General features: G+C 39.0%; 1 protein-coding gene and 1 long non-coding RNA gene across 5 annotated transcripts in view; one reads left to right on the top strand and one right to left on the bottom strand.

Moving 5' to 3' along the window:
• Positions 1-22,027, top strand: part of rabgap1l (RAB GTPase activating protein 1-like) — a 113,674-nt gene that overhangs the window by 65,959 nt on the left and 25,688 nt on the right. For all 3 annotated transcript variants that reach the window (XM_027290169.1, XM_027290170.1, XM_027290171.1), the window contains 5 exons: positions 438-551; positions 8,760-8,834; positions 10,725-10,850; positions 13,112-13,255; positions 17,072-17,113. In XM_027290169.1, the coding sequence (XP_027145970.1) occupies positions 438-551; positions 8,760-8,834; positions 10,725-10,850; positions 13,112-13,255; positions 17,072-17,113 (501 nt within the window). The remainder of the gene's footprint in view (positions 1-437; positions 552-8,759; positions 8,835-10,724; positions 10,851-13,111; positions 13,256-17,071; positions 17,114-22,027) is intronic.
• Positions 434-17,050, bottom strand: LOC113747973 (uncharacterized). 2 transcript variants are annotated; one of them, XR_003464037.1, is made up of 3 exons: positions 16,108-17,050; positions 1,769-1,900; positions 434-544 (listed from the first exon to the last, which is right to left on the bottom strand). It is a non-coding gene; the product is annotated as an uncharacterized LOC113747973 (long non-coding RNA). The 2 variants fall into 2 exon arrangements; XR_003464038.1 differs by having other exon boundaries at positions 16,120-17,050.

Genomic DNA, 22,027 nt, shown 5'->3' with positions numbered 1-22,027 from the left:
ATGTGTGTGTACACTGCAGTGGCTGTGGTGGATTAGACAGCACAGACTAAGAGACTGAGGCCTGGGGAATGCTGTTGCAGGAGGAATGGGACAAACACTAATGCAAACTCAGTGACAGCGGCAGAGCACTGTGTTGCTGCTTTGTATCAGAGCTGTGTTTTGAGTTGAGCACAATACGCCGCCTTCTTATCTAGTGTATATAAACATTTACAAAGGGAAAAAGATATTTATTAGCGTGATAGAGTGAAAATGTCAAAAGTTGTGTCTTTGTTGTTCTTGTCATCTCAGGAATCCATTTAGAAACAAGTGTATGAATCAGGATAAGCAGTATCTAAACTTACACTATCTACCCATTAACAGGATATTAAAACTCAACATTCCAAATTTGGTGTCGGTTTTGACACACATCTAAAGTGTGCAATCCATGTGTGTTGCAGGACTCAGCTCAGGAAGGTGTCATCACCCGGGACATCCACCGCACCTTCCCTGCACATGACTACTTTAAGGACTCTGACGGAGATGGACAGGACTCACTGTACAAGATCTGCAAGGTGAGATATGACATCGGCTCTCAGTGACATCCAGATATTTTGAATTTCATGATATCAGCATAGGATTGTACAGTACTGCATTACCTCACTTTCTTCTGGTATCATGGAAGAGAAGCCAAATCTCTATACACATGCTTTCATGCTGTGTTTGAACGTCTTTGAAAAGAGTCTTTGAGAAGCTAATTCTGAAATGCATGCTAAGCCTTGTAAAATTTGTGCTATTCCTATAAAGCCAGCCATTAGGGTTGTTTTTTTTTTTTGCTTTTTGTGGTCTGGCAAGGCTCAGTAGGAATTTGCTTGGCATTTCAAGTTGGCTCTACAGTATGATTGACAGTGCCCGCCTTTACTGAGATATCACCACCAACCCTTCCTACTCATGACATACCGGACATACCCACCACTCAGTGGACAGTCATTGATCTTTTCTTCCAATTTTCTAAGTGGAAAGACGTGGTGGCTGTTCTGTAGGTGGCAGATTTCTCTCAAATTACCCAGCAATTATGGTTTGGTGAATATAAAGTATAATATAATTGTTCAATATAAAGACTCAACTTTAAATGGTTTAGGTTTAGGTGTTTTTAGAGGCATAAGAGAAGTAAAGTCATAATCTTTAATGACTCCCAATAATTCTATGATTAGTCCTTATCCTTGTTCTGTCAGACCAATCCTGAGTAGATGTCCTTGAGTCTAGACTAAAATTTAGCAGATAATAGTTGTCTCTGAGATGCAGTTTGCAGGGGTACTGAAAGACTATAAACCACAAGCAAAACTATTTCCATATTCAGCCAGTTTTCTATTAAAACACTGAATTGTATGTTGTATTCCTTCTTGTTATTATTTATAGGCTGTCAGTAGTGGTGGCAGCCAAATATATCAAAAATATCGTGAAAACAAGGCTAAGGGCACAATATCAATATCGTCACACATCAAAATGCTTTGGATTTAAGGCTGCTGAATTCCATTTTGAAGAGAGACGCTCTTTTGGTTAGTATTGAAGTTGAAATACATGCCAAGCCCTCTCTTCTACCTTAAAAATGCGATATAAATTTAGGATTTGATAGAATAAACCTAACTAACCCCAATGTTGATGCATCCCTACAGAGGAAACACCATGTAAAAACCTTAACAATGAATAGTATCAAATGTAAGCATGGTATATTAAAAACTTAAAGCATTCCACAAACTTACTCATACAATATTAAGCAATCTGCTCTGACCTTTTGTGGGTCAGCCACAAGCCTGGTACCATAAAAAAACATGCAGCAGTGCATCCTTTCCATTAAAATGAATAAGAGAAGAAAGTGCTGTAAGGAGAGGGTCTCAGTGGACTCACATCCTGAGGTAATTATCTGTGAAGACACAAGGTACATTTTATTCAGACAACAGCCAAGGTCAGCTCTACTGTAATGTATTAAAGCCAGTCCTAATCTCTGTCACTGTCCTCCTCTTAGCTTGACTGCAGCTGTGAACTCAACCAAGACAGTTTATTATGCACAGTTGTCTTTGCATTGCCCTACAGTATATCCAACAGCTCTATCACAAGCAGAAAATCACTAACTGTGAAATCAGCGTGTGCATGTGTTGTTGTTTTTTCAGGTGACAAAATCATATGACTGTAATAAATGTATTACGTATATAATGTATTTTTCTGAAAAGATTCCTGAATACTCTCCAATAACAAATTGGCTCACTGAACATTACTGGTAAGGAGTTAAGTGCATTATTATATAAGTGTATTTAGTTTTTGCACATCTGTTAACATTATTTCACTCAAGTCTGGACAGCCAGAGGTCCCAGAAAACTGCACATTAATCAAAAATCTTGGCCAGCTAGAAACACAAATGTTTAACCACAGAGACTAATCACAAACTGAGCTTAAACTAGAATACTACTAGAATTGGAAAACTGGAAAATATAAATGAAACTCCTTGAAAAATTACCATTGATCTACTATATTCAACACTGTGAAACAACAAATCAGTCTGTATGTGCAGTCATTTTAGCTCGTTTAACCATTTGCCCATGTTGGAATTACTACATTCTTTGCTTATTCACTATTACTTATACTAATTATACCTAATACTTATTTATTACTTTATCGCAAAAAAATTTGATTCTGGACACTCCATTGCCATTTTGCAGAATCACTGATAGAAAGTATTGTCAATGGCATGTACTCTTATAAGTACTATATATGCACTATATAGTTCATAGTTAATTCATCCCTTGAATTTCTGAATGTTAACATGCAGATTTGCAAGTAAAATGTATTTGTATAGCGATTTTAACAGACAAAGTGCTTTATAAGGTAGAAAGTGTACAAGAAAAAGTCATATTATTATAAAATGCACATTAAAATGCAGAACTGGGCATAATATTAAATAAAAGAATGTTCAAAAATAATAAATTGCAGACCTGGTTCATACAGGTCTTCCAAACACCTTTCTAAACCAGTTTGTCTTTAGCTGCTCTTTAAGAGAATCTTGAGAATCAGCAGACTGTAAGGGTTCAGGCAAATTATTCCAGAGTTTAGGTGTTTAAAAAGCTCAATCACATTTGAAGGTCTTAAGGTGGGTGCATGGGACAGACAGCAAATTTAACATATTTAAACTGAGAGAGCGAGCTAATGAGTGTGTGTGAAGGAGTTCAGCCATATAAGGAGGAGCCTGAACGTGCAGTGCTTTGTATTTAAGTGTGAGAATTTTAAACTGGATACTATACGCAACAAGGGGCCAATGAAGAGATCTAACCATAGGATTAATGTGAGACTGTCTATTTGACCTAAGGGGTAGTGGTTCATGATTGTCTGCAGACAAAAGCAAAGGCATGTTTAAGCATCTCTAGTTCAGCAATTTAAACAAATCTTAGCTTACTAACATTTCTTAAGTGCAAAAAACAAGATCTGTTCAGCTGCTTAACAGCGTTGTCAAACAACAAGGATTGATCAGAAATACTCAGGTTGCAGTGGGTAACAAAGAGGGAAGAAAGAGGGCCAATACAGCACAGGGGCAGCCTTTTCTGGAACAACTGTCCTTGTCTTATCAGCATTTAGCTGTAAAAGATTTTGCTAGTGCACCTGCTAGTGTTAGGACAGTCTATGAACTTAAAAGCCTCACTAGGTTTGAATGTGGTTGGATGTCATCTGCAAATAAATGATATTCAATATTCAATTTGTTTATGATCTGTCCCAAGGGCATCAAACATAAATAAAATAACAAGGCACGCAACTGCGCCTTAACATAAAGGACAATAAATGAAACAAATCAGATCGTAGTAGACTATGCATACGCTTGTATTTAGTAGTTATGCAATAAATGGAAATCTGTGAGCACAAAGTAAAATCGAAAAAAAAGAAAAAAAGTATTGTCATTGTACAACAGAAATACTATATGCACAACGAAATTACAGGGGGCCTAAACAAGGTGCTGCTCCTAATATAGGTAATAGCATCGTGTAGCGTTGATATAAACAAGATAAAAACCACAATGTAAATACAAATGCTTCTGGATATATGGATATCACAGAAGCGTTTTGTTTATTTATTAAAATCAAAGGTAGGTTTAAAGTAGAACTTTTGCTCCTTTTGTATTTTCCTGGCGCTGCAGAAGTAGTATTGCCGGTCAGCGCTCTGGGAGAACCTGTCAGGAGGGGTTAGCATCCAGTCTGGACCCAACTAGGTCAGTGGCGAGCCAGCCTTCATTTGTATGCAAATCCATGTAGATTTGCTGCTGATAAGGTTGGTTGGATCTTGAGGCATGAGTGGGTTACAGGCATAGAAGATCCAGGACAAATTTTCATCTTCATATCCTACTCTGTAATAAGCCTGCAGTGTTTTATTTTCTGACCTTTATTCTCTGGGCATGGTCACCTGAGCTGGGTCCTTTTTTTCAGTGATAATCTGCTTCATTCTCTTAATGTTCCACTCAGTCACACTTCCAGCTAACCTGTACAACCTCAGACGTCTACTGGTGGTCACTCAGACGGCCTGCAGGAACAGTCGGGGGTTAACTGCCTCACTCAAGGGCACACTGACAGTGGGTTTTCAGGGAGAGGAGAGCATTATTCTCCCAGTTGGTGTGGGGATTCAAAACCTGTGACTCTCAGATAAATGGATAAAGATAATACTTTCTATGTTTCCATGGAAACAGGACTTAAACAAAGCAGGGAAAAAAAGCAAACACGCAAACGCCTCATCAACCAGGCTAATGTTGCGTATCCCAGTGATCACTGAGTGTTTCCATGCACACATTATTCAGGATACCAGCTCATATCCTGGTGACCGCCATCCTGATCAGATTTGTGTATACTTGTTAACATAATGCCAGCAGATTTGTTAGAATAAAAATTAGCCCTGCTGATCCCTGTGCACTGAGTAATGAATCACAAAAAGATTATATTACCATGGAAACAGAGCTCAGGCTGCAAACTCTATCATATTCAAAACTTTAATAGCCTTACATGTCCCATTATCTTATTCATTACTTCATAAAAAGACAGTTTATGAATAGGATTTGCTGGCAGCCCAAGGGTTAAACTAACAACCATGAACCATCATTCCCTAATTTCCTGATATCTCTTCGCATTGATCTATCTGATGGAGGAAAAAAAAAACCTTTAAACTGAAATAAAGAATATGAACAACTTCTTCTCGCAAAAGCAATACACATGAGATTACAGACTGATACACACTTATACACAGTTAATATACTCACAATAAACACAGTTTCTTGCAGTACAGTATTTTTAACTGAGGTATAAGTGACCTCTTCTATTTTGTTTTTTTTTTTTACAAAAAAATTCGAGGTTTTCCAATATTGCAGTCATAATGTGGTTCTTTTACTACCGGTAAATGTATCCCTCTTGGCTAGTTTCCATATCTTTTTAATCAATTTGTTGAAACACTTCTCTGGAGTGTTTAGATATTCATTGTTTTTGCTCAAGGACCCTTTTATAGCACAGGTGATCATTGATAGTCCCATTGGAACTTTCGGGATCTATATGACCTATATATTCTTGTTAGGATGTTCTGGTTGAACGGACTAAAACATTTCAATTATTATTATTATTATTTTTTTGTAATAATACCTGACTGAGTACTGAATACATTTGCCAGCCATGAGGAACCCACACATTATGACTTTTAAACAATGACTATTAAGACATCTGTACTGTCTAAAAAGTTTTCTCCAAAGTTGTACACATATAGAAGAATAAAAGACCTGTGTGTATTAGTTATGAGAAAGTAGACATGTAGATTTTAATAATCCACCCCTCTGTGAGCCTATTATCTGCTCAGGCTAACAAATTTAGATTTCACCCACCAGGACCTCCCCCATCCATCTGTCAGCATGCACTTCTCCCAGCCGAGTTGGGGACATGTGAATGCCACACTCCATCAAGCATGTCAGCTTGTAGATTACACTCCAGACAGCTCCACAAGACTTCTCCATTAGCTCCACATCAAACCCCAAATTAGCTGAACAGATCAGGAGTGGAGCTCTGGTTGTCCACACTCATTTTTCAAGCATGGAAAGGGGGGAGAGAATCTTTTAACCCAATGTACAGAGGTTTGACTGCTGCGGAAGTTAATTTGTCCATCAAAGTATGAGCATCCTGCCAAAATATCTGTGAGGAAGATACTGAACTGCTACCAGCTTAATTATTCAAAGTGGCTCTGGATAAGAGCTGAATTAACCATTTGTTATCGGAATGTAGTAGTCTGATACCCCCCATTTAGGCAGGCAAAAGAATTATAACGATTTGCTGTTCAGTGTAAATTTCTTTCTGCCTGTATGTCTTGCAAGGATGTGGGCAGTTTAAAGTTGAAGTTGTATGTTGTGGTCTTTGATTTCTCCCCCATTAAAAACAAAGTGTTGTTTGAATGGTTTTAGACACATTTGCCTTTCCCTGGATCCTAATTTACACTGTGAAAAGGCCTGTCTGTTTGCTCATTAGCATGATTGGTGGGGTGTGTCAACTACCGACTGTTTTGAGACAGCGTCTCTCCCAAACGGTCATCTGAAGGTTACTGTCTTTAGTCAGTCTTTCATACTTTAATGGCCGATGTTGGACAGCCTCTCTCTTCTCTTACTGCTTCAGTGGTGAGAGGTTTTGTGGTGTGACTTGACTTACTTTCCCGTACTGTATGAAATCAATCAGGCTTTAACAGGGGCAGTGGATTTGGATTTCCTACCCCAGGCTAAGCTTGGTTTGTTAATTGTAGATAGTCTCCATGGGGACTGACGCACATTTTTTTATGTTGTATTTGTGCCACAATAGCAAATGAAGTCATCTGATTTTAAAGCAGCTATAATTGATATTTTTATACTAACAAAATATCAAATGACAATGTGAAAGTAAACAGGGGTCATCCACAGTGATGAACCTACATTAATTATTACCGCAATCTGCAGCTCCCCTTGGCTTTACAGACCTTTTATAGCAGGTTTCAGCTCATTGTTTAGCTGTCTGTACCACCCCTGTTTTGTTTTATCCACAGTGGACAGCTGTTATCAGCTAAAAACCCACGGTACACCACCTACTTCCCTCCAAATGGCAGACACAGTTGGTGACTAGCTGGTTTAGCAGCAAAAGATGAGATATTTCCGTCAGGAGTTGCTAGAGACGAGAAACAAACCTAAAGGAGAATTATATTGGACTTACATTCACCAGTTGGCCAGGAACTTTGAACAAATGATCATTTTGCTCCATAACTGCTGGATGCGTAAATAAACAACTGTTTACCAACAAGGTCGCAATATCAACTTAAAAGGTCATGTCAAACGTTATCTGTACAATGTTATGTTCACAACTTGTTTTTGCTGCAACAGTTATTCTCTCAGCAGTCACTTCTTACTACCTCCACTATCTTGTGGATATAAGGACACATTTTAGAAATTTTCCATATTTTCCAGTTGTTTGGTGATTTCTTTTTTTTTCTTTTTTTTTGTACCTCAAATAATTTCTTGTTGACTGAACAATAATACTCATTAGTCACTGCTGTGACTTGTCCTTAGTCGATACAGGGACTCAGCATTTAGTGAATAGATGCCTCATAGAGAGGGAATGTGTGAGAGAAGAGAGAAAGGTTGACAATGACAAAGGGAAAACCAAAGACACAGAGAGAGAAACAGTCCTCAGGAACATTCCTCTGAAAAAACAAAAAAACAATGGCACTGGAGATGTCCTCTAGATCTACGGGAACTAAGATCCAGTGACATAGTTGTTCCTGACTCTAAAAAACAAACAATATTCCTGAGAATATTAAAAATATTAACATATTTTGGAATGTAAACATGAACTGTCCATGACTGTTCGACAAACTCTGCCATATAACATACGGTATATCAGACAGCAAGTAACTAAAGTAGCATTACTAAATCCCCTAGCTCCAGTGGAGCTGTTCATTGACTAGTGGAACTGTATCACACTGTGGGTGAACTGTGTTGCTTAGTGTGAATGTTTGTAACTGTGGAAGACAATAAGCGGCAGGAAAGCATTCAGAAAATGTACCTTGCTGTGTAAATAACGGTTATAAAAAAGATAATATGCATCTACCAAAGGTGGTGAGACTCTTTGAAGTTCGTTTTTAAACTAAGCTAAAAATAAGAGTGGAATTATGGTCTGAAAAATAAGGAGGTAGCTTAAATTGGCTATTTTACTGTACTTGAATGTTCTAATACCTTTGCTATAAAAAATGTTTTTTTTTTTTACATTTTTCTAATTTTGTAAAATTAAATAGGTAACATTTTTTATCACTAATAACTTAAATTCTTGGTATAGTATTAAACCCAGGACCCAGTGTCAAAGGTCCAATGTGTAAGATTTAGGGGGAATCTATTGGCAGATTACAGTTTTCATGTTTTCAGTGGTATATAATGACTTAAAAAATAAGACTCATTGTGTTTCTCTATAGGAGGAGAGGGTCTTCTTCCAAAGAGGCCACCATGTAACACCTACATAGTGCTAAAAAATGATGCTTTATTAACTAAAATTATGGTTTTGCTTGAACTTTGTGCTTTTATAAATATGTTCTGAGTGTGTTTGTCAGGATTTAAGGCCCAAAGAGGATGCACTATCTTTAACTTTATCTTTATAGCATTAATTTATATATTGTTAACAGACTTGTTTAATGTCAATGACTTCTAATGTCTTGCTGGTAGATTAACCAAAATGAATTGTTGTCCTCTCTCTTTGTTTCTCTCGCAGGCCTACTCTGTCTATGATGAGGAAATTGGTTATTGCCAGGGTCAGTCGTTCCTCGCTGCTGTTCTCCTGCTGCACGTGAGTTAACTTGTCATCCATCCATCCATGCATCCATCCATCCACCCTGGTCTGCTTTCTTTACATATATATTTTTCTGATGTAGAAAAATAAATTTTATTCCATTACATTTATAGAGGATCTTACTTCTGGTGGTTTTCCCTTGCCCCTTACTTTCAAAATAAAAGCTCCTTGGAGCTGCCGTAATGTGACTTTTGTGTGACTACAGACAGTGTTTGTCAAACAAATAGAAAATAAAAAATAAAAAAAATTAACAAAGAAAATATGTCAGCATTGTGCAGATACACCAAAGCTATACTGCATCTACAGAAATGAAGTCCATTAGCCTGTGCAAGGTGTAATAAAGCAGAACCAAAACAATATAAGAGACTAAATGGAGGATGAGAGAGGGAGACAGAAAGAAAAGAAACTTGCTGATCGGTTATAACAGACCTGCTATAACAGTTTATAGCAGAATGATGTGGATGAAAGGAGGGAGTGAAATAGTGAGAGTGAGACAGAGTTATAGCAGAAAATGAGGTGTGGGAAAGAGGTGGACAAGACTCATTCCCTCATGGACATTTATTTTCAAGGTGACCGACAACTCTTAAAGAACCCCTGCTCTATATGCCCCACCCAATACATGTCTAAATACGTTTGTTCGGTGTTTCTTGTCTGTTCAAAGTGTGTTGCAACTTATCTGCATAAAACACACCTCATATTTTATTTGGGGAGCGTGATGACAGACAGATGGAGAGGAGACAGAGGAGTAGATGCATGGAGCCCCGAGTGGAGGAGAGAGTGGGGTGGAAGTTTGGTCGTGATCCAAATGACAAGGGCAGCAGAGGTTAAAGAGGAGGATGACTGAGGAAGAGTGGAGAAGAGAGGTCAGGAAGGATGTGTGGTGAGGAGAGATGGTTGGGGAGTCGTGGAGGAGAGCTGTGGACGAGTTTAGTGAAGACGCATCATGAAGTACAGAGGAGAGGAGCAGGGTGGAAAAGAGGAGAGTGGAGGAGGAGGAAAACAGGAGGAAGTTGTGGAGGAGGCTATAAAGGCAAAGAGGAGGAGGGGGAGAGATAAAGGGGACACCAGCAGTAAAAGAAAGAGAGGTTATACAGGAGGAGGAGGCAGACGGGTTATAGAGGAGGAAGAAGGGAGGTTATGGAGGAGATGTCAGGAATATTAATAGGGGTTCAGGTTTACCTGCAGGAGCCCATTCAGCCCCAAACACATACTGTCACTCTGATTAAATATCACCTTACCGTGTGTGTGAGAGGAGAAATAAACCCACACAGACACACACACACACACACACACACACACATAGACAGTGTTAAGCTTTTTCTCATTCCTCTTATCTCTGTTCATCCAAGCAACACACACACCGAAACACACAAAGACAGTGAAGCACTCACACAAAAACTTGCATGCATTGCACATGCAAACACCTTGAAGTACTTTCTTTCATTTCATTCACACCTTCAGCCAGTCAAGTAATTTCAGAAAATAAAGCATGTTATTTGTTTTCCATCTTCAAGGAGCAGATTATTAAGTATATAAGTTTAAAGTTCAAGTGTGTAAGATTTAGGTTGTTTTATTTACAGAATATGCCACAAAAAAGAATACATATTATAAATAAGAATGTTTTTGTTATCTTACATTGAGCCTTTCATATCTACAGACGCCGCAGGATAACTAGCTTGGATAACTAGATAGCCTTTCAAGTTTTTCGGGGCAGCAACCATAATTTCGCTCTTACACTTGGAATGGAAGGGCGAGGAAAATGGGTTGCAACCACGCCGCTAGATGCCACTAAATCCTACTTGCTGATCATGATACACTAAAAATGATCTCTAGAAAAGAGTGGCTACTGTGACTAGCTGTTGTTTATGGTTATCTATGTGGTTTCAGATGCCCGAGGAACAGGCCTTCTGTGTCTTGGTGAAAATCATGTACGAGTACGGCCTCAGAGCTCTCTACAAAAACAACTTTGAGGATCTTCACTGCAAGTTCTACCAGCTGGAGAGGCTGATGCAGGTTAGTGATGCAACATTTTATGATATTTGAAATGTAATGTAATATTACAGTGCACTGGAAAGTAACATAATGAAACATAATGCTGAGAACCCAGACAGGATGGAGGAACAGACAGGTGGATGAAATATAGCTGTGAAGTGTCCACTGGTTCTGGAAGTATATCTTACCTGTAGTGTACTCCTAATTTAAGTTTAGAAACATGGGACTCTCCTGGTTAATATAACAGTCCTGTAGATTTATGTTATTGCCACCAGTTTAATTATTTCAGCTTCATTTCTGAGAAACCATGTTTAGTTTGCTATTTTGGCATAGTGTAAAGGTCTAAATAATACAATACCCATGAGCTTTGGCTGCTGCTGCCATGGAGAAGGAGCCAGTCAGAGGCATGAATTCAAAATGTTTCACTGATGCATCATTCACATCCATAGTTGCTCAGTCAATTCAAAATTGAGAATTTAAAACTCAATTGACATAAGTTGCACATCATGTTTTTAGTTTACGCAACAGCATAATAAGCTTTAGCTTTCTTGTGACTTTCATAGACTTTTAAGCTCTGTGATTGGATGTTTCTTGTTAAAATACATCTTGGAAGTTATAGTTGGTATGTCTGCATTAAAGTTTTTACCTTTACACACTTCTAGCAACTTTTTTATCATTGTACTGTAATTGTTAATTATTTAGATGTGATTTAGACGTACTTAGAAGTGATTTAAATAGGAGAGTTTAATGTCTATCCAAGTGCTTCAACTGTAACTCCCACAACATTGTGGGAAAAGCTGAGAGGAATTTTACTTCAGAGCCAGGTGCTCCCGAAATAGCTCCTCCCACTCTGTCTATAAAGCTTTGGCTACAAGTTGCTCCCGGTTTGTTGTTCATTCATCACAAGTTTTTCAGACATCGCTGGCTGTAGTGAAATATTGATTAATCTTACCACTTAGTGGCAGAGATTTGCCTTTGGGGACACTACAAATGCAGCTCAAAATTTAAACATGTTAATCAATCGTTTTGTCCGTATCTTGAGTTTAAATGCTATGACATTCACTTCACACATCCAACGATCCTTGTTGTACAGTCTACTCTCAAGGACCATTCCTTTACACTAGAGTTTATTTTCCAACATTTTTACTTTCTCGAAAATGAAGGTCCCTCTGGCTGTGTCATATGATTAATGATTGAATGTAGTTTGTACAGTTACTCATACTGGGAGAAACAAAAAAAGAAAAGACTAGCAGACAGTACAAATAGCCTTAAATGTATTTGCAATTTCCATGAAGGCAAGGAAGGTTTTAACATATGTAGAGCATGTTACCAGTGCTTGCATCATCTGTGCGGTACAACATGTTTGTTGTTGCCTTGTTGACTCATTTCTGGTCTCAAAATATAATAGAATATAAAAAGAATCAATTCTAAGTCTGTGTGCGTGAGACTTGCAGTCTCTGTAGGCTAAACAGTATTTGTATTTCTGTCTGTTGAGGCTGATGATCCTGGTGCTTTTAAAGTCCCATCCCACTCAGGTATTACAGCCTAAATCCACTCACTGAGTAGAGTTTAATTTGGCCCTGAAATCCATCCTGGCCCTACAGGCAGTCGTCTCTCAGCATCAAGATCAACTTGGTTAGCATCGATCAAATGCGCTCAATGTAAGGATGTTAGCATTGACTGCTAATTATTAGCATACAGGTGGGAGCTCACTATCTGATCCAGTCAGGTGTCATGTGGCATGGTAAGTGTTGGCTGCCCAAGTGGATCGCTATCTGGCTAATTGAATCCTTTATTCACTGCGCATGCGTGGACACGAAGACATACGCACACTTTTTACAGCTGTCTTCTTCTCTGCATGTGTTCAAGCTTATTGTACCAAAACAGAAATATGTAAAACACATTAACTAGAGCAAAAAATGGAAAGGAAAGAGAAAAAAATTGAAAGAATAATATAATAACATTGACAATGCTGAATTCTGGCGCTCATGTATTTACTGGGAGTTTAATAATGTGTGAAATGTATGAATAATGTCTCTGACTGTTTGGCAGCTGGGATGTGAAACTGAATTGTGTTATGTGTCTTTTTTTTAACTTTGCTTTGTTCCTGGGTCTCTCTTGAAAGAGTTTATAGTCTCAGTGATATGACATGATTTAATAAAGTATGAGTGAAAATTAAATAAGTACAATTGAAATGACAAGCGGGGCCATATCTCTTTATTCTTCTAAGTGCTATTTTATCTCATAAGTTTCTACTCCTTCTCTTATATTTGCTCCTACAGGAACAGCTTCCAGACCTGTGGTCCCACTTCCAGGAGCTGAACCTGGAGGCACACATGTATGCCTCCCAGTGGTTCCTTACACTCTTTACTGCAAAGTTTCCCCTGTGCATGGTGTTCCACATCACTGACCTGCTGCTCTGTGAGGTACAATTTGACTTATTGTACTTCTTTATACTGAATGTAAAGGGAGGGTGAGTTGATCTATATTGTCCAGAGTTTAATGAAGGGAGGGTCAGAATGATGAGAGGAGTAGTCAGGAAGATGAGAAGAAGGTCACCGGAGGAAGCAAATGAGTGGCAGAGGAGGAGATGGCAACTATCAAGAAAGGAGGCAGGCGATTTGAAGGGGAGAACAATAAGTGGGCAAAGCTATACTAACACCAGCACTGAGCCATCTGCATTCTGCTCTGTGGTTTGATCTACTGTAACATCTTCCCAATGTCATCAATAGGGACGCCTTGATGAGGCTTTTAAGGGTTGATACGATCACTGATTTAATGTCATTAGGACCACCTGATACTAATCACTACTTGCTTCTTGTTGTAAAACATTTTTACAGAAAGCTTTTCTGAAGAGACCTTCTCCTCAAAGCCACTAGTTGACCTTATGTCATTCATTCATTTAGGCTATTTTTATTTGGGTAAGGGTTTAAAAGTGAGTAAAAGTGATTGATTTAATCTTTTAACAAATCTGTAATACGCTGCAACCACTTCCTTAACTTCAAAATTCATATTTGTCTATTTTCCCATGACCAGGATGAAAGATCAAATGGTGAAATAACATTTCAAACTCAGGAACAGTTTTTTCTCTATGTTCTTTCCTTGTCTGCCATTAGAAGCCATGTGGCTTGTGGAACATAACAAAAACAAACCAATCCTACAACACTCAAAAGCTTAGCCTGATTTTGTTTCATAAATCAAAGCATGCTAACACAAACTTCTGACAGTCATCAATCTGAAGCACACAATGTTTGTCTGTGACTCTGTGCAGAGTTAAAAATGTAAATAATATACTTCCAGTACATTTACAGTGCTACTGAGTAATATGCAATAAAAACAAAATGATGTATAGATTCATCACCAAATACAAATGCAGAGAATACAGCAAAGGCGAATAGGCAACAAATAAAAGCAAATACTGAAATAGTATGTGAAAAAGGTGATAATTAACTTATTATAACGATTGGAGTCTCGTGCTGGGACTGAGGACTCAACATTTCAGCACCTTACATGGGTAACAATGGAGAAACCTGAAGGGGTTTCTTTAGCTCTGAACCCTAGGAATGTTTTCTTTTTTAGACTAGTCACTATCTGTCACAACAATCACCATGTTTAAACATAGATTTGGTCATGAGACTAATTAATTAAGACTGATGTTCCACACCTTAGTTTGTGTTTATTTGACCCTATCATCTGTGACTGTGTGATTGTGTGAAGAGAGAAACAGAGTTTTCAGCTGATCACCACCTGCTGGTGAGTCCGATTAGGTGGCAGGTAAAGCTGCCAGACGGACGTGATGAAGCCAAATGTGTAATGATGGTAACTGGGGGCCTTACTTAGAGGTAGAACTTACAGCTCTGTATGGAAAATAAATATTGTGTTTGGGGGAAACCAAAGTAACAAGGGGCCAAGAATCATGCCTTGTGGAATACCACACCCAACAGCAGATTATTACCCAAAACAACAGCATGAATTTTGACAGAAAGATCAGTTAAGCAGTTAAAGAGCAGTTCGACCCATTTTCCATGTGACTCAGCAAAATATTCCCCAATAGACTGATTGCCTGTCCCTCTAATGGAGTCGATTCATGTTAGTTTAGTTTGTTTGTTTTTGTGTGTACAAAGGAAATTTTGTCTTATTCTTCTAAGTTTCATTACAGTAACATCAAAAGTCAAAGTCCTATTTGTTTCCTCTCCTCCATCTCTCTCTCCCCTCTCCCTCCACCCCTCCCCCCTCTTGCTGTCCTCCTATTGACCCCAGGCAGAACAATTAAAAGTTTCCCAGGTCTTTCTCACCCAATGAGCCGCATGATGAGAATCTGCTCGTTAAACCAGAATTCTCATCTCCTGTATCCCTCTCTGTTTGTCCTCCTCTTCTTGGCTCTCTTAATCATCTTCTCCCACTCATTCATTGCTTCCTTCATATTTTTCTTTCCTTATTTACTCTATTTCTCTGTCATTTTTTTCTTTCTTTGCCAATTCTTTAATAACTTTGTTTTCTTTCTTCAACTGTCTCTCGTGTTCTTTGACTGAATCTTTTAATTAATTACACATTAATCTCTGTATTATTTTCCCTTTTCTCTCTTTTTATACAGCTGTCTGTCATTGCTTGCTCTCTTCAGCAGCTTTAGTTGTGTGTGTTTTTTTGTCATTGTTTTTTTCTTTCCTTTATCCCCTTTCTGTCCTTTTCCCTTTTCTCATCCCTCTTTATTAATCACTCCCTTAGTCAGCTGTTGTTTGTCCTTTTCTCCTTACCCAACTGTCTTTTATTTATCTCAATGAACATCATAGAGCAAACAGTAAATCTTCTGTTTTGCCACTGATACAACAGACTTGAATTCTAGTGATTGGTGGGGAGTCCGAGGCTCAGACCTTGATGTCGTGTGAGGGTTTTTTGCAGGTCATATGTAAGTCACTTTACAGTCATTGCTTTTACCTCTTCAGTTACCGGTGAGTCACCATTAGTCAATCACCATACAGTGCTGCACAAGATTGTTTTTAAACAAATAATATTACATTTGCAAGTGGTAACAAGCTACAAAACGATCTTACCTCTGTGCCTCTATCTACTTAAATCTGCTGGCCTCACATCCAAAACTTTTTTTTTGCACACAAACCTCCTTTCCTTGGCCAATTGCCCCATCACCTTCCCAAGTCCCAGTCTTTGTCATCATATCTCCCTTTTCTGTATGTTTATCTCTCTTCCTCCTGCATAAATCTGTCTTGCTTGGATACACACACTCACACTCTGATATTATCTTCCTTTCTCCCATACACACCTTTGATCCTACCTCAGCGCTGTAGCACCATCTTGAGGCGTACAAAGGTGTGTGAAGACAGAGCTCCCTCTCTCTTTTCTCTTTCTCCAGTTATTTTTAGAGCTGTCCAGATATTTTTAGCTCTGTGTTGCCATGTGAACTGGTTGTCACGGAGACCAAGGAGATGGGTGTTCCCATGCAGAGCTGACATCAGCTTTACATTTTCTTTTTTTTTCTGAGTCAAATTTAGAAGCATTGTGTAAAGAAACAAGGACGGAAAAACATATTGACAAAGCATTAATGTGCATATCTCAGTGAATAGAAACAAAACTTCTTACACAGTAGTCTGCTATACATAATAATCATTATATAGAAACATAATACAGCATGTATGTCAATAAAAGAAAGTAAACTTTTAGCTTTATCTGGTTTGTCTTGGAAAATATCATCTTTAAAGTTTTCTTAAGACTTTACTCTCTCTGCCATCTTCTTCTCTTTCTTGCTCTTTCCTTACCATTATCCTTTTTTTCTGCTAAATGTTATACTTACAAAGTAATAAAAATGCCAGTTATTAGATGCACTGCAGGTAGTTTTTGCTGTTATTAAAGTCCATTCTTTTCATACTAAGTTAGGAAGATCAGAAAATGTATCTGCAGCTGAGCATCCTATTGCTATGAACAGACATGTTATAGGTTCTGGTGTCAGCACGGGCGCCGATGATAAATTAAAACTAAAAGCAGCGAGGAAGATAAAAGTTGTACTCATCACCATCTGTTTTTTAACCTCTATTCCTCCTTATTTGGCACAAACCCTTGCAGGATTGCAATCATCTCAGTAATAGTTTGGTGATTGTTATCCACTGGAAGCTGCCAACATGTGAAGCTGCAAGGTTTCATGTATCAGAAATTAATACACTGATATACACTGACTGATTCAACACATGAATATTAGTTATGTTGTATATTAATTCCTCTCTATCTTCCAGGGTCTGAACATCATCTTCAATGTTGCCCTGGCCCTGCTCAAGGTTAGTACTCACTTTATTCATTCATTATAAAATCAGTTCTCATATAAATATATTTATTTATTTATTTAATTATTTTAATCCACCATGATTGTTTTGTTTTAGGTTTTAGATCAACCTTATTTTATATATATTTATAATTAAAAAAAAATTCTTACATGAAAATGTTTCAGGTTGTTATGAATTATTATTAGTGAGAATGTTACCACAAAGTGCAAAGCAAAGGTTTTGGGAAGTGTGATTGTGCAGAAGAAGCTGTCTGTGAGGAGGGGTGTTAAGTCCTAGGTCTGATGTGATAGGCAGAGGTTAGACAGTTTGTTTATTGGCATTTCTTGCCACCTAGTGCTCAAATATTGAAATTACATGTGGAGGTGGAGAGGCTGATTTGTCAAGACAAATTAGACAAATCATAAACATCATGTTGAATGTGATGCAGTACATGTGACTCAAAACAGCTGCAGTGGGCAGATTCTGACCAGAATACTACATGTCTTTATGTGTGTTTGTGCTGTGGGGTATTTATTTTATGGAAAATAATTGTAAAGTGATACCTTTACAATTATAACTTTACTGTTCTGTTGTATTTGTTAGAAGAATTGATAAATATAAATACTGATTTCAGTTTGGCACTTATTCTATTCATCTACCTTTCCAACATTAATGGGTATATACAAGGTTTACTCAAATTTCCCATCAGAGGTCGATAAAATGGTGATAAAATGATCTAGAATGAGAAAATATTTGGGATGTGGTTTCATAAAAACATAAAATAGTGCAAATAGTAAACCAATAGACAGACATGGAAGAAAAACAAGATGCAAAGAGTAAATTACCATTTCATTTCCAATCTGTCATGATTTTAGTCACATTAGTGTGAAAGACAAAACAAATAAACTTCACAAAATACAGTTGATGTCTGAATTTTAGGTGTAGCTAAAGAAATACAAAGAAATTATCTGTTTGAGTTTTTTTTTGTTTTTTTTTCTCAAATATAACCAAACCAAACTGCATGTTGTTGCCATCAGAGCTGAATGGTGTTGAATTACGAGTTGTTGTGTTATCAGATCCGTTTGTGGCGGGATGGATCAATGAGTTTTGGCAATAAATACGACATATTGCATGTCTGTGTCTGGTTGTTCAATGTGGGCATTAATTTCATGGGACAGTTCTTGCTGAAACTGAAAAAACATCATGGTTGCTTATAACCCTCAATTGATGGATTTTATTTTATTTTTTATTAATTATTGAAAGGAACACAGAGGCTGCCAATAAGCATTATCTGCCATTACCAGCTAATTATTACAGGAAAGTGTATGTTGGAAGTTTTTAACCCAGACTTAGATGTGTTTTCTCAGTCCCCTGATCAGCTCAGCAACTAAATGTTGAGTCGATTATTAATTTATTTAGTATTCGTCAGGCCCAAAAGTGGTTTGCACTGTGCTTATTTTATAGATAGGAATAGAAAAATAGGGAAAAGGAAAATTTAAATATTATTAGAGATGCAAAAATAAAGTTTTTTTTGCCCCTCCTTAACAAATCCAATAATCCACTCCATTATCTACTTTTCCTACATAAAACAGCTGCATGTGATACATGAACACACCAACATAGCCTAAAACAATCCAGTTTTGCAGATTGGCTTAAGATATTAGTAATTATTAATAATGATTGATCATGCGTTAATATGAAGTGTTTTTGCTTTTCCATAGTAATGCAGCCACACTCAGGTTTCCTCTCTAAATGAATCATACATGGTTGGTTTTAAAAAGCCCTCCTGCTCTACATTTTAGCAATAATAAATTCTATGTGTCAGAGAGATGAGGGATGTGGTGCATGCGATGGTCGGGAATGGAGAACAAATGAGGATGTGAGGAGGGTGGAAGGGGCTTCCACTGCCTGCCTCCCATTGGCTGGGCATGACGGCATTCTCCCCCGAGGCTCCCTCCTCCCTCCTCTATCCATCCTGCTCTCCTCTCCGCTCTCATCAGCCCTCCCTCCATCTGTGTTCACCTCCCTCCCTCTCCCGCTTAGCAGCCGCCATCCACATCCCACCAGGAGCATAAGGTATAGCGTTAGCAATCTGGACCTAGAAGAGAAAAGCTCTGTGTTGTTGTTGGGTTTTTTTTTTTGCTCTTCATCTTTACCTCCCATGGACACCTGCTTGGAGCTTTCTTTTCTCCCTCAGTTCTTCGTTTTCTCTCATCTTTAGCACCTACACCTCTACCTCCGCCTTATCTTCTTCTGTTTTGGCTGGCTATGTATTTCTCCAACACGCTACCTCTGTCCACCACCCAGACCCCTGCAATGGAGCCGCCCGTGCTAGCCATTAGCTGCTAGCATCACAAAGAGAGAGAGGAGAGAAAGCGAGAGGAAGGCATAGAAGAGTGCAAAGGAAAGAGGTGGTGGTGAACGGGAAACACTGTGGTTTCTTTGACCAGGACCATCACTCCTGATGGAACAACAATATACACACTCGTGCTAGCTCTCATCCATTTAGACTTTGTTGTTGAGAGGCAGAAGTGACTTTCCATCTGAACGAGCTGGCTTCCCACCTAAAGGATCTACTGACCGCTACAGACCGGATGCCTGGCTGCTTCTGCTAATGGAAATCTGCTGGAGGGACAGACACTGGAGTCCATACTGGAGCTGCTGACTGGACTGTGCTTTCACTGATCTGTGTGGTTTGAATCTAATCAGACTTCACATCAGAGGGTTTTATCAGTGAAGAGGAAGAGCAGAGATACAGATAGACTATTATGTTACACTTTTTTCAGTTTTACTACGTTTTTCCAAACTCATCTAGTCTTTCATGCATCACTGGCTTAAATCTGATTCGACGAGTTTAGCACCCTCTCAGCCATAAACTAACACAAACGCATCATCATCTCCTGAAGGCATAAAAGTGCCATACTCCCATGCTAATAGACCCCATCTCGACTGCTTCTGCCCATGTTGTCAGGACTGCCTGCTCAGGCTTAGACTGTGGCTCTTCAGATAAAAGTAATCATATTGCTATTTCAGGCAATTTTACATTTCAAAGAGAGCTAAAATCCTATCAGCTTTATACCAGGTGCAGCCTCCCATTCAGAAAAAAAAAAAAAAAGGTACAAAACGTACCGACTGCTTTGATGTGTCGTCTCATACACACCAAGCCGCGAGCTTTAAGGCCACTCAGTTCTGCAGACTGAAGGGGATTCTCTCCGTCTTTGAAGTCAAACAACGAAGGAAAAATAAAAAAGGTGGAGTACCTATCCATCGCAGCGGCCCACGTGTTGAGCAGCTTTGTTGCTAGGCAACGGCATACTGGATTGGAATTGGCCAGGGGAGTTTGGCACAGGAAGATGAGAGTGGGTAATGTGACTGGATTTCAAAGTGAAACTGACAGGTAGCTGGAAGACTGCATTATGCCGAAAGCAGTGTCAATACACCATTTTCTGACTGTTATTTTGTCGCACCTTGTGGCCGTTACTGGGCTCTGACAGTGGTACAAACTGAGTGGCGTCCACTGACGTCTTGTCCACTTGTCAGAATTCTGTGGTGCCTAGATGAATTGGATCAATGTGCCTAGATGAACTCAATCTCGGCGTTGCATGTCTTGGATGCCTGTGCTGTCTCTGCTGAGTTGCCATATGTTCTTTTGAGCCTCTAGTAGCTTCTTTCCTAGCTGGCATCGTGAACATCAGTCTTTTGTGACACCGTCTGATGTGACGTTATCAGCTTCTCTTCTCAGAAGCTCATTCGCCTCATTCACCAGGACTGAGCCAGTTTGGCTTGACAGTACCTCAAGGTGAATCTCGGCTCACCTAAGCATACTTGCCAACCTCTCTGCTCCTGGTCCATACCTCTTCCAACTCCAAGAAACCCACTGGGACGCTTGGACGACACCCTGGAGTCATCTGCCACGCTGGCCCCTGAGCGGGACCGCCCCTCTCCCTCACCCTGCCCCACCCCGCCACCATCTCCTCCTCCCTCACCTCCACCCTCTCCTCCCCCTGTACCTGCCTTGACCCCGCGTCTGCCCCTTCCAGCAGTGCACAGGGCAGTGGAGGATGGAGAGGGAACGGCAGACGAGAGGGCTCACAGCAGTCAGGCCTCAGCGGACTCATTCTGCAAGGTGATGGGTCTCCTTGGAATGGGACACCGGCTCTTCGTCCCTAAGCTGCTAGCGGTGAGAGAGAGGGGGGACTGGGAAATGGACGCTGGATCAAAGAAACTGAGCATGCAGAGATGACTGGGTTTAAAGTTATAAAGGAATGCTTTCCCTTGTGTTGATAAAAAGAGCTACTTATAAGGACTGAGGATAAGAAAAAAACAGACAAGCATGTCTCAAAAAAACAAAATTTCTCAGTTTCTGACAATGGCCAAAGCAATATTTATTGCATCTTTTGTGGTGAAGGTTTCACTTCTTACCCTTGATGTTATTTGAAATTGAATCTTGCCATTTTCTGTGAACTTCTCTGTTGTCACATTGGATATATGTACCAGCCAGTTGCCTAGTATTTTGTTTACATTAAATAGTTAGCCTGTTAGCCCTCTGCTACAAGCAATGAATGAATGGAAAAATAAGGAAAACTCATACAAGAACCTCTTAAAGTGCAAATGTCAACTAAAAAAGCAACACCTGTCCTCACTGTCTTCTATTCATGTCACCTCAAAGTTATTACACAATTCTTGACCCCATAGTCTCGTTTACCTTTAGAAGTTCTCTGAGTAAAAGTTAATCAGCCATGTACTATACATCTAGTAATATCTCTGGATAGACTCTCATGACAATGCATCCTTACACCACAAGATGGTGTCATTGGTGTGTGTTTTTTACATTTATTGTCAAACTCAACACTCTGCACATCCAACTAATTCAGCTAATTCACACTGAACTGAGCAGCTCCACTGCATCAGTTAGGGCTTTTTGTGTGC

This window comes from Larimichthys crocea, chromosome XVII, assembly GCF_000972845.2.
Source record: "Larimichthys crocea isolate SSNF chromosome XVII, L_crocea_2.0, whole genome shotgun sequence".
NCBI classification, from domain to species: domain Eukaryota; kingdom Metazoa; phylum Chordata; class Actinopteri; family Sciaenidae; genus Larimichthys; species Larimichthys crocea.
This window is presented reverse-complemented; position numbering and strand designations above follow the sequence as displayed.